The sequence below is a fragment of the Dermacentor silvarum genome, chromosome 2, assembly GCF_013339745.2.
Source record: "Dermacentor silvarum isolate Dsil-2018 chromosome 2, BIME_Dsil_1.4, whole genome shotgun sequence".
Lineage (NCBI taxonomy): Eukaryota > Metazoa > Arthropoda > Arachnida > Ixodida > Ixodidae > Dermacentor > Dermacentor silvarum.
The window spans coordinates 119918664-119935628 of NC_051155.1; the positions used below are offsets into that span (position 1 = coordinate 119918664).

General features: G+C 47.8%; 1 protein-coding gene across 1 annotated transcript in view; it reads left to right on the top strand.

Annotated features, from left to right (window-relative positions):
• The first annotated feature begins 12685 nt into the window (after positions 1-12685).
• LOC119440323 (potassium/sodium hyperpolarization-activated cyclic nucleotide-gated channel 1) overlaps positions 12686-16965 on the top strand; it is a 38140-nt gene continuing 33860 nt past the window's right edge. The window contains exon 1 of the mRNA XM_049662868.1: positions 12686-13141. Coding sequence (XP_049518825.1) covers positions 12686-13141 — 456 coding nt within the window. The remainder of the gene's footprint in view (positions 13142-16965) is intronic.

Genomic DNA, 16965 nt, shown 5'->3' on the forward strand with positions numbered 1-16965 from the left:
AACGGACAACCAACGCGCACTCAACATGGGTGCAGACGCACAAATCAACCGGCGAAATCCCCGGCACCCTTCCAAAACGTTTCCAGCGGCGTGCGGCAGAGGGCAGCGCAGGAAAATGAAAAAGGCGGATTGGCAGATCATCGCACGCGTGTTACGGAAGGCGTGGCTTCGGCTTGCAACACCGGAAAGTTAAGAGGAAGCTTTATGCTCAGGGGCCAACTCCGATGCCTCCTATTCAAACACATTTAAAACGCAAAATGCTTTTACGAGACAACCCCTAAACTGGTTTGAATGAAAATTGGTGCATGAGAGAGAGAAATTCTATTTGTAGTGACTGTATGACGCAAAATTTTTATTTATGGACTGGAATGTTTAACGAAAATTGGTAAGTGTAAAAGAAATAGAAGCACGAAGTTTACAACACCATAACCCTGCATCAAAAACACTTATTGCAGTTCCGTAAACGGCATCCGTTAAAGCGGCGTAATTTAATATATGCCTTTAGGGGGGGGGGGGGTATTTTAAGGTGCAGTTTATAGAATTGTGGTATCGTTTTTCATTGCTCATTTACAGACTTGTATACTCTTTAGTTCGTTCTTTTCTTTATTCTGTCATTTTCAGCAGTTTATGCAGGGTGTCCGAACTATTATGCACCAAGATTTAAAAATATGCAAATGTCACTTAGCTGGACAGAACTAAGGTAATGTTGTTTGCTGTCGCTCGGAGATACTCAGATTATTTTTTTGCATTCATTATTCGTAATTAATTTATTAGCTTCTCATGTATTATTAGATGAAAAGGGTCAATGAGAAAGTTGTACACCGACATGAAAAACTTCCGATACAGCGTTCTGTTGCTCAAAACGTGACATAAAGGTCGCAGTTTCACCCGAAAGGCGAAGCATCGATTGCGATAGCAAACTAATGGACAGCTATACAAAGTAAGGATAGTAGTTTTATCAGCCGCGTAAATATAGGCACACTAACTAAATTAACAAGCATGGTATCACGCGCGCACAAGCAAGCATGAACGCATCTCCCTCGATGACCGCGGAAACTCGGCGTCAAAACGCCACTGGAATGAGTCAGCGCAGCAGCAGCAGCAGCGAGCGAATTGAGCTTCGTGCCGGCGTTCGCATCACCGCGATCTTAGGCCGCGAAAACACAGGGAGGGTGGTCTGTGCCCGCGCCGCATATGGCAGATACAGCCGCGCTGGCGGAAGCTCGCGGCGCAGAACGCCCCCCGCCCTACCATTCCGCGAACTTCCGCGCCGCGCCGCTGCTGCTCCGGACCCGTGGGCTTTTCGCGCTCGCGAAGCGCGCGGGAAGCGAGGGTCGTCTGCTGTGCGCTGTAGTTTTTATTGCGATATCAATTGTATGGACACTTCAACCGGATTTCTGCCGTCGGCGTCGCCGTCATCGTCGCCGTCGCCGTGAGGTTCCGTATAGATAAAATCTTCGCCGCGCGCCGTATGCCCCAGCGGAAGCGTGCGGGGACGCGCGCTATCACGGAGAGCGAACGCACTCTATCTCCCACGCGCAAGCAAGGAAGCGGGAAGCCAGCGCCGGAGGGAGCGGGGGGGGGCGCACTTCTACTCTGCCAACAACAGCGCTCGTCGCTCGACCGCACCGTCTCTTATCTCCACACGGCTCTGACCTTTATGCACTGTGCATTCGCCGCTCAGTTTCTGTTGAAGCAATAGACCGCACGTACCTTCGCCCGCTGCAGCGTATGGGCTTGCTGCCAGCGTTTTGACAGTCGTTGTCTGCAGTCATTCAGTGTGATCTATTCATGTTTGTTTGTGCACGCTCACACTACGCTTGTTCATTCAGTTAGTAATAGTCGGGCCACATTTTCCAACGCACGCTACACATGTAATGCTGCCCGGATCGGCAGTGCAGAGCTACAGGTGTGTCCCTTCGCACGCGCTGCCCACGGGAAGCGCTTCTCATCAACACCACCGTTTCACACGCGCCTTCTCGTGGTCATCGAGTCTCTCTTCATGTCGGTCTACTTACGCCGCAGCACACCTGCTTACTTAATCAGCTCATGTTTACTACAATTTATATTGCTACCAAAGCCGCTCACCTTACATCGTATGACATTGCTGTGTTGCTATCGCATTCATTGCTTCGCCCTTAGGGCGAAACTGTGACATTTTGAAATAGATAACCCTTAATTTTTGCGTTCAGTTTCCACGCAAAGCACTTAAACTCTATTTAACTTCAACAGTGTGGTGCTGCATGGAGCTTGCCCATCTTTGAGCTGTTTCTTTGTGCTTGGGCAGCAAGATAAGGCAAAAACTAACGTATCAAACTCATCAGCGCGGCCTAGCTCCGGTGCTAGAGTTCGGGAACGCTATTACGGTAGCTGTGCGTGCGTAGAAACGCGCTAAATGAGCCCGCGCAAGGAAAGAACGCAAAAAAAAAAAAACGTTATTCGCATGGGTACGCGTGCAATAGCACCATGCTTGCAAGAATAAGAGTAAAGAAAAAAGTAAATTACTCGCGCAGTCAAGTGAAATACTTACGTGCGTGCAGTGGCCGCTTCGTTCACATTATGCGCTTTTCACTCCCGGTCAGTAGTGGTTTACAGCTATATGCTTATGTATTTATTCGAATATTTTTTTGCCACGACAATATTTCATTATGAACAGAGCTGAGTAAGAAGGTGTAAGGGAAGCAAGAGAAAGAGCAAAGACGGCCCTAACGCCGCAATATTGTTGGCTTATTTCGCTTCAGAGATTGCGTACACGAACAATTCTTGCTGTACGCTATCTCTTCAATACAAACTTCGCGCATGATGTACCTGAAGGTTCACCGTGAGTGGAGCTTTTTTTCAAATTCAGACATTCGAAAGAAAAGCCATTCGATCCAGCCAATAGCTAAACAAATATATTTTTTCTGCATTGAAATAAATAGATAGCTACTACTGGCCTAGCCATTTACTAATTTGTTATGTAAAAGTTATTACTGCAATAGCCTTGTTTTAATAATCCGTGAATACTCTCTGAAATTACCAACATGTAACTTCTCATTATATCATAGTTATTGCGTAACGTCTGATTTTTTACGTAAACTAACCAGCATTCATGGCACGTGACGATGTTTGTGCTTGCATTATATTGAGTGGAAAATCGTCTTGAAGATTACTGTCTTTTATGCACTACAAATATCGCCATTGATTCTACCATATCCCTAAAATAGTTACCTTCAATAACAGCAAAAAATGAAAAGTTTATGTTCTGGTGATTTGTTGCCTCTTTCATTACGTAAATACAAGTACGTAGTTATTGATCAGTAAGTATATTTGCTGTGTACGAACCAGCGAGCTTACGCAATAGATATTCCTAAAGTTACTTTCATGTTAGAATTCGCTTAGTGTTTGCGCTCTTGCAACACAAGAAGGCGAAAGACGAGTTGCACATACGTAATCCATCATGTTCGTTTTCTGACGCTTGCTCGTAATTATGAAATGAGGCATACGTATACAATGGTGCACTGTTAGTTTCATTTATTTTGGTTTGTATTGTTCTTTGCCGCCTATATTTCTCGCATATACCCTTTACATATACACGCCGTGCTATAGCTTAGTGGTTTGGTAGGTTGTACTGCTAAGCTCGAGGACGTGGGTTCAATTCCCGGCCACGGCGGCTTACGTTTCGATGGAGGCGAAATGCATAAAACACCCGTGTACATAGATTTAGGTGCACGTTCAAGAACCCCAAGTGGTCGAAATTAACGGAGCCCTCCACTGCGGCGTCTCTCATAGCCATATTGTGATTTTTGGGTGTAAAACCCCAGAAATTATCATTACTATTATTACCCTTTTTTACCTGTGCTCTCACTTCTTCATGATATATGGGTAAGTTCGACACGTTGAGATCGAGATTGGCATTCAACACGTTTTTATCATCACACCCACAGCATCAGAGGGATTTCTGGCCAGTCGTCATATGACCACACGTCATATTGTTATCGTTCATCGTGAAGTGAGTGCAAGTATGTCAAGTTACTAATGCCATGACCCATCAGTCATCTTAGTCACACATTTGTGCCTTTCCACACTATACTTTGGTATATACACCAAGTGAACGAGCCGCGAGAGTTACGCGGTTTGTATTTATTTTTCGTACCGCGGCATCGGCCAACAGACACATTCCGCTTCGCAAGAGCCCAGTTAAGGATTTCGCCTTAATAAAGAAACAACAGAGCGCGGAATGCAGTCTTGTAAAGCAAATCGAATGCATGAAATAAAAGAAGGAAAACGATAGGGTGTAAAAGCGTTAGCATGAGGTAGCCATATCTGCTACATTCTCTTGGTTATTATCGCGGTCTCCAGCTTATTTTCTTCTGCAGCACGTTCACGTTGCTCATTCCATGCATAACTAAATGAAGTAAGCGCGCGGAATGCGTTACTCCAACAGCCGCGTAAGCGCGGACCAAGCGAGCTAGAAGGAAATATAGAAAATACTCGTATTCACAGCCGGCAAACGCGTTTTCTGTGCGGTGAGTCACTGTGGTATTACCTTGCGGTGACGTGGTACAGGGGCGTAGCCAGGGGGGGGGGGGGGGGGGGTTGGGGGGGTTCAAACCCCCCCCGAAATTTTTTTCGCAACACCCCTCCCCCCTTACCCGCCCTTAGTTCTCGTCGCTTCGCGCTGACATAATTCATAAAACCGGTGCTACTATCACAATTTCAATCCTTGGGCGCTTCCGTTTGGGTTGGTAATTTACAGCGAATCATGTCTGCATATGGGAAAAACTGTCACGGTGTTTGTCAAGGCTTTGACACTCTGTTAAGTTTTGGGCGAGAATGTGGCAGCCGCATTCTGAAGCAACAAATGCGCAACAAATAAAGCAACAAATGCGGCAGCCACATTTTAGATGATGGCGAAAATGCTCGAGGGCCGTTTACTTAGACTTATGTGCACGTTAAAGACCCCACGTGGTCGAAATATCCGGTATACATTTCCGCCGCTTCCCTTCAGGTGCCGGTTAGGCCGCGCTCGCGCAGGCTACGTTCACACTTGGTCTCGAAGCTGTCGGAAGCGGCAAAATCTTGAAAAAATCCGCCCGTCTAGGCGGCAATTAACAGGCAGAAAAACAGGCAGCGAGCCAAATCGGTCTCTTGGTCTTGGGCCGATTTTTTCGCCATTGCGAAGCGGAAACGCGGCGGAAAGTCGTTCTGCTTCACTGGAAGCTACACTAGCATGTAAACAACCGGTCGTAAAATTGAACATGGCATCAAAAGTGTAGGCTGGAATGCTGATCGACGCGATCAAGAACCAGCCCTTGCTCTACGACAAGAGTGGCACTAAAACGTACTGTCAGTAATACTGGCGATAGTATTCAACGTCGCGCGACCGGAGGTGTGGCAACGAACAACCCAACTGCGGCGTGACCCAACTTCTCGCGCTTTTGCAAAGTCAGGTGAACCCACCACCGCCGTTTCCGAGGTGTCCGCGTCTTCCGTTTATTCATTGTCCATTTCTAGAAAACAAGTAGGTAGCAGTATAAAAGCCATTTCTTCCATTTCCACGGCAGACAATAGTTAGGCAGATTCCTCGTTGGCGCTCCATAATTCTCCTCGCACGTGTACGGTATGTTGCAGAAGTCGCGGGGTGCTTTTCTCGTCGCGACGATAGATTGGGAGCGTAGGTCTCACGTAGGACGCGCAGGCTTTGGCGAGCCCCAACACAAGGACCAGCCCGGGTTTTAGCTGTGGTGTTCCCGTTGCCCCTTTGGTGTCCTGGAGGCGCCGACAATACGAAATGATGAAATGTTATTACAACTTGTAAATAAAAGCTATTAAAGAAATATTATCACGCCTAGGCACGAACCTGTGACTCAGCGCTACTGCGCCCGTGTGAGGAGAATTACGGAACGCCAACGAGGAATTTACCGAAGGTCGCAGATGACACGCGAAGTTGTGTAAAATGATCACTTTTGATGACGGTATGTGGGTCAAAGAATGAACACACCGCTCGAAATAATGCGATAATGAGCGCCACCACGCCGACAAACGTACGCAGAGGAGATGGATCTGGACGAAAACGGCAGCGACGGCCGCGGCGGTAGCAAAACAAATGTGAACAACTTGGACAGGCGCGAAAAAAATTTTCCGGCCGCTTTGGCCTTTCCGCCCGCTTGCCGCTTCCCAAGTACGAACGTAGTCTACGCGAGAAACGTCTCTTGTTTGCGATTGCGCCCCTACAGAAGGCTGGTAATTACTGTTGTGTTATTGAATCCCAAACCAGAAATTACGGAAGGCTGGTAGTTGCTGTTTTGTTGTGGAATCCCAAACCAGCAATGTACACACGAAGGGGTTGATGACAGCAGTGAAATTCCACCGACTCGCAACAGAATGCACGAAACAGACCGCCGACAAGCATGCATGAATTACTGCTCTGCGCAGTACAGCGTAAGTAAACTCTTGTTGCAGGCGCTGACAGTTCTCGTCGGAGTTCACGCGTCCTGAGAAATTGATTATGTGCACTATGCACTGAACAAGACCGGAGTTCATTCCTGCATTACTAGTACACCAATAAGTCGAGATTCTGTGAGGTACAAGGCCGCTTCCTGTTGCACTGGCGTAAGTGAAGCAGAAATGAGTTGCACGCACTACTTAAAATGCGTACACATGCCATATCTATGCTGTACGGTGAAATATTCTGTACAATTCTGAATCTGTTGACATAAAGGCAAATGACGGCTGCACGCTCGCACACAGCGGAAGACACAGCGGCCCATGCACTTGCCGCAGGAAATGCAACCCTCTCGTATGAGGGAGCAAGGCGACGAAAGCTTCGGAAAAAAAAAAAAGCCTTACGCGTTTTTGCGTGTATTTAAGTTTTCTAGCGCAAAGACGCAACGAACAAGCTATTGCTATGGGAGTAGGTATAGCCTGGTCACACGTGCATTTCCATGCATATAGCCGTCCTCGACTTGTAAAACGTACTTCGCCCCGACGAGGACGACGCCATCTACGCTTAACGGAGATTAACAATTAATGATGTCTTCTCCGATCGCACGGGTCTTCTCAATGATGCGTTTTCGAAGACTGGTCCATTCAGTGGCGCGATGAGAGACAGTTGCTCCAAACGCCCACTGTACCTGTCGTACTTACTGTATTTACTGAGCTTACTTTACTTTTTACTTAATTTCTTCACAAGCACACGCACACGCGAGGGGGGGGGGGGGGGGGGAGCGGTCCCATGTCTTTGATATACATGTATAGAGTCTGCTTAAACTACCGATATTGATTATCGATCACGTGACGTAGAGGAAATCGGAAGCTTGCACCCCCCCCCCCCCCCGGTCGGGCCGGTGAACCCCCCCCGAAAAAAATTTCTGGCTACGCCCCTGACGTGGTACTTAATATATCCCAAATTATATTGGTTGCTAATATATCCAAAATTATATTGGAATTATATATCCCAAATTATATTGGTTACAAATTTTGGTTGCTAATAGCAACCAAAATATCAGGCTCGTAGCAGACGCCCGCCGCCTTGGCGCGGCTTCCGCAGTGAAGAAAGCCCACGGGTCCTAAAGGCTTTAACGTGTCCGGTACAGCAGCGCCGCGGCGCGGGAGTTCACAAGAAAATGTCTTCGCTCCTCCCGTGCATTCGCGCGGCGCTTTGGACACTCTCCAATATTCTAGGTCACTCTAGCGTTGCGCGCGACTGGAAGCCTGGGCGCTTCCTTCCCACTTCCCGCCCTTTTGTGCGCGAACCACGGTTGACGGCTCCCTGTCGCACGCTTTCACTCGCACATACAATGTACGGCGCGCGGCGACTATTTTATCGCCCATGGACTTTATACGGAACCTCACGGCGACGACGACGACGACGGCAGAAATTCGACTAGAGTGTTCATATAATTGCCACCACAATAAATGTTTTTTTTTTCGAGCGTGAAAGAAGCCCGCGAATACACGCAATATTACCGCGCGACTGGCCGTCCGAGGCACTTTTATATGTTTTAATATAATTATATGCTCCACTGAGCCGTTGGAGTTATCACAGTAACTACAATGTGGGGAAGTTCGTCATTTGATGAGACACAAGAAGTGAGACGCGTAGGTTTGCACGCGTTTTAAGACGAACAAAAACCAAGGCGGCCATTTTCAAAACCTAGCTAAATAGTTAACCCCGATATCGTTGCTTCTCACACTGTACAACTACGTATTAACTATCATAACACGCAAACAAGTTGAATTCGAAATTGAGTTCGCTCCCCTCAATAACCTTGCTGTCTCTAAACATTTAAAATCATCAGCGTGGGCACGTGCTTTGCAAGCTTTGCAGACCAAAGACGAGGAGGAGGAAGAAGGGGCGAAGTGCTCAGTCGTCACTTATTTTTGACCCGACCGGACCACGTTTGAAGCCTCCAATCCTGTGCACGTGTTGAATCTGTCACAAAATCAAGTGAGTATTTCCTTCTGTCTTATCTTTGCTTTCTTTCATGCGTAGTCAGTAACCGAGAATGTACTTTGGTTCATTAGGCGGTGACTCAATCGGCTTAGCTTACCGACCATACCGACAACCTCAATCTACCTCTGGGCGTTATCAACAGAATAGGGAGCGAGCACATTGAGCTTCCAGATTGGGTCTTGTGGTTTCTCGAGCTTCGTTGATTTATGACATCTTCGGGTGGTCGTTTCAGAGCGTTCCAGAGGTATGGTCATCTTGTTCGGGTGGTTGAAAAAGTACGCTCCGACTACGTTCGGTGGGTTCTTTCAGATCGCTGAAATCCGACTTGCAGCGCCCAGAAACGCTTCCACCGACGAAGTCGGATCAATTAATTGCTATATCCGGCCAGTTTCCGGTCGCGCAAGCGATATGCAGCTCTGCCAGAGCGCTGTTGTCGGTGTCGGCTCGGCTGCTTGGGCGGTTTCGGAATTGTGCTGCCAGGCTTTGTTTGCCTCACGTCGACGGTGTATTTGTTACCAGCACCTTGAGTTCTTTTTTTGAGTCGAGAGGCAAGCAGTGACATCTTGCCATAGTGCTGAAAACATTCTCTGCTGGTGTTTTGAAAGTGACGGCCACTGTGGCGGTCGCTTTAGTAGCTCACAATTTTACTGCGACAGCAATTATATGGACACTCCAAGCGCATTTCTGCCGCTGACGTGGATCGTCGCTGTGAGGTTCCGTATAAAGTACAAACACGGTAACATCGGCGCCGCGCGCCGTACACTGTATGTGCGAGTGAAAGCTTGCGAGGGAGAAAGGCGGGGCGGAAGGGCGCTTCTGTCGCGCGCGAGGTACGGGGGTGAAGTTTACTCCGGCGGCGGCCGCGCGGGCACCGTATCTTGAAAGCGATCTGCGATGCGGACAAAGTGCAACTTGTATGCGCTGTGCTTTCGATGTTTAGTTCGCGTTGAAGCGAGAGACGGCACGTAGGCCAATTCGCTCGCTGCTGCCGCGCCTCCTCACTCCAGCGTTTTGACAGCGAGTTTCCGGGGTCATCGAGCGAGTTGTGTTCATGTTTACCTGTGCACGCGTTGCACCGTGCTTGTTAATTTAGTTAGTAAGCGAATGTTTACAAGTTTATATGGATGATAAAACTACTGTTCTCAGTTCGTATCATCATCATCAGCCTATATTTATGCACTGCAGGACATGTGATCTCCAATTGCCCCTGTCTTGCGCTAGCTGATTCCAACTTGCACCTGAAAATTTCCTAACTTCATCACCCCACCTAGTTTTCTGCCGTCCTCGACTGCGCTTCCGTTCTCTTGGTACCCATAACTCTAATGGTCCAAAGGTTATCCACCCTACGCATTACATGGCCTGCTCAGCTCCATTTATTTCACTTAATGTCAGCTGGAATATCGGCTCTCCCTGTTTGCTCTCTGATCCACACAGCTATCTTCCTGTCTCTTAACGTAAGGTTGATGATTAATATTCAGAAGGCAAAGATAATGTTCAATAGCCTGGCAAGGGAACACTAATTCAGGATCGCCAGTCAGCCTCTAGATTCTCTAAAGGAATACGTTTATCTAGGTCAATTACTCACAGGGGACCCTGATCATGAGAAGGGAATTTACAGAAGAATAAAATTGGGTTGGAGTGAATACGCCAGGTATTGCCAAATACCCACTGGGCGCTTACCACTGTCGTTGTAAAGATAAGTGCACAATCATTGCATTCTACCGGTGCTAACATATGAGGCAGAAACTTGGAGGTTAACAAAGTAGCTCTATAACAAGTTAAGGACCGCACAAAGAGCGATGGAACGAAAAATTTTAGGCTTTAGTTCATATAGCTGTCTACTAATTTGCTATCGTAATCGATGTCTCGCCTTTCGGAGTGAAACTGCGACTTTTTTTGTATGGTAGCGCTCTTGATTCGCCATGACGCTCACATCATCTATGCTACAATGCTGTGTGATGGGACATGTCGTTCATCCGGGCATCACCGAAAGTTCACCTCGGCCTTTGCTTCCATATTCTCTCTCACTGCTCCGAAAAGTGATCCGCCGTTCGTGTGGCACGTGCTTTCTTTGACTCGGATCGAAAGCGTCTTGCAATCCGACTCTGAAGACCGGATTAACGCCCGAATTTACCATTAAAATAACACTAAAGATAAACATTATGTTAATCTAAATTTATAGATTAGACATCCGGAAGTGCGAGAAGCTCAAAGCCAAGCTCTGAGTGTGTTAGCCAGCGCCACTCACAGCGAAAATTTTTTCAAATAGCTGGCTCGCTTTGGAACGAGGTAAGCGTGTGAGCGATTGCTTTTTTTTTCTTTATATCTAAAGAAAGAAAATGCGATCGTGGCGTAGTGGTTACAGCAGTGGTTTGATTTCTTCATCGGTCACATATCTCTTTTCTTGAAACGAGGCGAGACAGGAACCTACTTACCTACCTACCACAAAGTGCCAAGAATGAGGCAAAGAATGCTTCGCATTAAAACAAGACGTTTTCTTCGAGTAACGTAAGTGTTCTTTAAAAAAAAAATCTTGGTGCATGATTGTGGGGACACCCTGTATATATCGTGCCTATGAAATATGGTTTGCTTACTTGCTTACATTCATTGTACATTAGTTTGATATGCATCAAATCATTTTGTAGAGTAGCAGGGACGCTGTGAAGCTGGCCTTAGAAAAACATTGAGTTTCTGCTATTTCCCCTTCTTTTCTGACTGCGCGAGAAATGCAAAGTTACTTTAAACTGTTGCCTGTCAGCTAAGTTACATTGATGTAACGTTAAAGAAGAATACTTAGGCTACACTTACGCGACGATAAACTGGCCAAGCCTACCGTGAGCAGAGCTTTCCTATAAGCCAGAAAGGATGCCGGAACGACATATGTACGGCGCTCCCATTTTGGAGTTGGCGATATCAAACATGTTGAGAACGTCTGCCCGGAGATAGTTAATCGTTTGCCATTAAAGCGCCATGACACTGCACAACAAAGAACACAAATGAGTGAACTCGGCAATAGCTTTGGGTGAACTTTCTGCACAAGGACGGCCAAGAAACACGGTAATACAGTGAAATTTGTGTCGTCCCACAAACGTGATCAGCGCCGTGGTTTGGTCACAATGTAAAAAAAAAACATCTCCACAAAAATGATTTTGTGCGAAAGAAATGTAGATAGAGTTTACACATATTGCTCTACGAGTCTCAACTTATTCAGTGTCCATTTAAGTTAGCGAACAATGACTATATGAAGAAACATTATCACGCCTAGCAACAATACAGTCGATTCCCGTTAATTCGATCTCAGTTAATTTGATTTTTTAATATTCGAAGGCACTGGGGAAAGTTCTGGCGAGTAATCGTGCATTGCCATGGAAGAAAAACTCGTTTAGTTCGAACAACAAAGCATGGCCGCTATCGTTAAATTAACCCGCACTTGCGCCCCTCCGTGCGCGCAGCGGTTACTGAAAACTTGAAAACACGAGAAACTCAGCAGACGGCGCTACTGCTTCCCTAGGCGTAAGGTCCCTGTAGATAAAACAAGTTTTATCTAGGGTCCTTACCTAGGCGACGACGGTGTCGGCAGAAACCTGTCCCGCAGTGACCTCGACGACAGACTGTATAAAAATTTACTTTTTCTGCTGTTTGTTAAATTCGTTCTTTTGGATAATTCGACCAAATTTTGCGGTCCGGCAAGCGTCGAATTAACGGGAGCCGACTGTATATGGGCAGTTTTCTTGGGCTGTACGAGCAGATTTTTTGGCATACGGCTACCACCTCTATACGCTCATGCACACATACACTACTCCGAAAATTGTCTACCCTCTCCGCAGCTTTCCTGGACAGATCAGTGCGCATAGAAACCACCACAAATGCCTATCGCATTCGTATGCTGAACACGAGATCAGGCATTTGATTTCAGGCTGTGACGGGCGCGTTCCGATAGGGGCGGAACGCTATAGAACGCCTGTGCTTAGCCTTGGGTGTAAACGAGGTGCTCAAACTTACTCCGAAGCCCACCACTAGGGCGCCTCTACTAGCCCCAGTGCTGCTTCTGGGCGTTAAACCCAATCAATCAATCAATCAATCAATCAATCAATCAATCAATCAGCGCCAACGCGAGTGTGTGAACTTTTCTCGAAAAACTGCATTTCCCACTTACACAGGCAATATTCAAGGTGGCGTGCTGTCGGGTACGACTCGATCGCTAGCTGACATCAACGAAGTGCGACTCGAGCAAAGCGGCTGCCTGTCATGGGGCGAAAGAAGAAGCGTTCCAGGCGCCGGGACAAGTCCAGTTCTCACCGCACGAGACGCTCGATGCCTTCCTCGAAGCCGTTGCTGGAGCAGTCGGCCCCAGATACGCAGGCTCTATCGTACTTGAACCAGACGCACGCGCCAACGTCGCCGGGCCACTTAGAGGAGCCGTCCGCCGCGGACGAAATGCAGGTGAAGTGGGCGCCTGAACCGGCGCAAGTGCGGTCGTCCTCGGACCAGATGCAAGCCCAGTCATCCGAGGAGCAGCCGAGGAAAGAAAGGAAGTCTTCCAAAGCTTCCAAGTCATCGAGGGCCTCGCATGGCGTGTCCTGGGGCGAAGTGTGCGAAACCAACGTGCAGACGGAAGGCGCAGACGCCTCGCAGGATCACGCGTCGCCGACGTCGGCGGCTGCACGCGAACACATCGATTCGGAGCCTCCCGCCAAGGAGATCGTACGTAATCGCATGCACGCACGCCCGCACAGATATTGCGACGGGATTGTGTGACGTGTTTCATCGCCGCTGAATTCGCAGAAGTAACTTCAAAAAACGACGCAGAACCCAAGCACTATCACGTTGCAGTCTAGCTATGACTGCGCAGTGAGACTGCATGGTCCGTTACTCATTTTTATTGGGCCGCATTGTTGACAACTTGCAAATACAGTTTGTTTTTTTAAACAGCGAAGCTGTTCTTCGTCGACCCTTCGCAGTCTGTCCAGCGTCACGCAGGTCACGTGACCAGGAGAGGACGAGAGCCGTGCTCGAGTGTACTAGATTGGAAGAGTGGGTCCAACGAGGGCTCTGCGCTCAGGCATTTTTTATTGAAAATCCAGGTGGCGCCACCGTCACTTTCTTCCGAATGAGCGGCCCCGCTCGCCGGCCGGACGCTTGTCGCGTCGGAGACCCTACCGCAGCTGCATGGAGCTTTGACAGGCGGATACTTGATATTGGATTTGGTGGCGGTAACACTGATATTATTCCCCACCGATCTATTGTGAATAAAATGGAAAAAGAGCGGCGGAAAGAACGCAAACGACGCAACAACGATGGTGCGTCCAGCAGACGACAGCTACTCAGCCCGCGAGCTCGCCTCAGCCAATGAGCGCTGTCGAAACAGCCGGAGCCAACGTTTATTGGCCGGAGATTCAGAATAAGGCGATGGCAGCGCCGCCACATTTTCCGCGTTTCTTGCTTCACCCTCGGCGCTTGCTAAGGCGTCCGCTGGACCCACTCCCCCATACTAGTACACTCTAGCTTTCCGGGGGAAGGCAGGTCACGTGATCAGCAAAGGAGGAGAGGCGTGCTTTGGAGGAGGCGACCAATTAGAGAACGCACGCTGGGGGAGGAGGCGACCAATGAGAGGCCGCGCTGGGCGCGAGGAGGAGAGGCGATAAGAGAAGGTGTCTCTGACCGGCGCGCCCTTTCGGATAACTCACAACGCGTAGAGCTGCTGCCGATGCTATCTCCGTTTCCATGCTTTCGCGCCGAACGCGCGCGGTGTCCGTGACTGCAGCCGATGCCTGAGGCGGCGGCTCGGCAGGTTTCGACCAGAGAACTGGACACTCGTCGAGTAGCGTCGGAAGTCGCTGACTCTTCTCGCCTCGCAACGTTTCAATATAACTTCCTGTTGTAGATCTGTGTTTACATGTGTTTACGCAATTGCATCACGTTCAACACATGCACATGTAACATTCATAATACTCGGTGTAACTAACACAGCTTCGCTGTTCAACCATCTTCACGGAGTGGAAGGGGCGGTCTTTTTTTTATAGCATACAATTTTTTTATATAAAAGGCTATGAGCGTAGCGAACATGGCGTTTTTACAGATAAGTTCTTCGGCAAGGCGGACATACTTTAACAACGTGAGTATAAAAGACTAATTAACAAATAAATTGGTAATGACCTATTTTATTAGAGCCTTGGAGGCAGTTGCTAATATGGCAAATCTGGAGGCATTCCCACTTTAATGGAGCCATATTGTTAAAAATACTTAATGTTGAAACTGAGCAATTCTCAATGCTCAATTTGTTTGCTCAATCCAAGCAATATCAATCCAATCCGGAAGGTTGCGTCACCACCTTCAATTTGCCACACCAGCTTCCCCTGGCGTCATAGATTTCGACAGTATCTTCTCGTGTCTGGTTAGGCACAATTACCAGAAAAGAATGGTTGCATTGCATCAGAAAGCAAGCAAGAACTGCTGAGCTTTGCAAAGGCTAGCAAATTTTCTTTCACGATATAAAGCAACCAGAACGTACGCAAGTATTCTGAAAATCCGGAACATCACAATGACGTCAATAGTTCCACGACTTGTGCGAAATATTGAAGAAAAAAATTACACCATCTTCCCGAGGGGAACCATGGGCTGATGCGGAGCATCGTGGTCGTTATAACGGCGTTAATTACGTTGTTATTACGGTGTTATTAACGTTGTTAACTTGGTGTTCTTACGTTTTTATTACGTGTTAACTTGCGTTGGTCACCATCACATCGCGTGAACGCCGTTATAACGACTGCGATGCTCCGCATCAGCCCATGGTTCCCCTCGGGAAGATGATGTAATTTTATTTGAAGAAGAGTAATGAAATTGCGTAGACGAAGGTGAAACGGTTAACGAATGTCTTTATTGAGCAGCGTATATTTGAGGTGTGCACTTGCTTTGAGTATGATGGCTTTGTGGTCGGTGAAATGAACTGTGAGTGGATCTCGTAGCAGTGGTTGTAGCTTGAAATTGCTGAAGACGTGATCGATACATGTTCCGTGAATGGTAGTTGGCTGTTGTTTGCGGTCGTCGTGTGATGCGTGTTGTAGCGAGTGGTGTGATGGCATGTACTCAACCATCCAATCGTTCTTCATGATGTCGACATTAAAGCCGCCAATGAGCATGAAAGGTTGTGTGTCTGCATATTGTTGCTTTGGGTATTCTCCCATGGCCTCGTCGATGTACTTCTCCACGGCTGTGCGTGAGAGGTTCGGTGCGAGGTACATTGTCATGATGTTAACGCCGTAGACGCTAGCGGCACAATGCTCGCCGTTGCTACGTTGGTCAGCAGTGGGGCGCAGTTCTAGGTCCAGCGCGTTGACGGAACGTTTGTCGGAACGCTTGACGTAGATTTCCACACCGCGCGCAGCGTGACTAAACCGAAGCAGCAACTGAGGCAGCGGCGCATGCACCGGGTTTATATAGAAGAGGAGGAGGAGAGAGAGAGAGGCGCGCATGCGCGCGCTATCGCACAGGTGGCGGATGAAGACACGGAGGGAGAAGCGCGTTATCGAACAGATGGCGTGGAAAGGGGGAGATGAGGAGAGAGGCGTTATCGCACAGCTGACGTGGAGAGAATGAGGAGAGGTGCGGACGGACGCCGACGCCAACGACGCCGCGGGACAGGCCGCCGCTATAAGATGATCCGCATCTAAAAAAGACGTAACCATCATTGTTTACGCCAGTGAAGCTGTTCCCGCCAACGAAACTCATATATAGTGCTCCGAAAGAACTGATTTGTTGTTTCACGTTAAAAGGGGGGCGAGCACAGTGAAAACAACGACTAAGTCAGTTTATACAGATAAAGCGTACTTCCAAAAACTATATTCCTTTGTTAATCTCGAGGTATAATGTTAATTATTAGAAGGGTAAATGAAGACCAAAGTTCAAGTTCCCGTGTTTGACACCGAAGTCTCAGTGCTGGTACGTCATTATGACGTCACGGATTTCAGAGGACCTCTTCGTACTTGTTCCACTGCCCCGGCTCAGTATAAAGTATAAATTATTTAAAACTTGCCGAGTTCAGTTTTTAATTTAATTAGAGTACAATGTGGTCAACCTTTACCGATAACAAGTTAACTAGGTCCGAAAAGAGGCCGTCAAAATCTATGACATCAAGGTGATCTGGTGCAGGAACTTCCAGGTGGCGTACCAACCCATGTTTAATGTTTTTGCGAGTTAACTGGCCTTATACCAAACCTTTTCTCGTGGTAAGAGTAACCTTATTGGTGTTTTAGATGAGTAATTTACTAAAACAGCTAGAATAATTTCAATTGGCTTACAATTATTTGAAGTGGCCTACAGACAAGCTTGACCACGTGAATTCGACATGGGAGCGCACCGACTCGAGCGACGAGCGTTGAAAGCAGGTAAAATTGTCCTCCTTTGGCCGTGACCAGTAAACTGAAAACGCGAAGGAAAGCCCACGCTATAAATGCTGTCCAATGCACTCGCAGCGAATTATCGTGGTAATAATTGCCACCGCAGCCACATGAGGAACTTCGGCCGTCAGC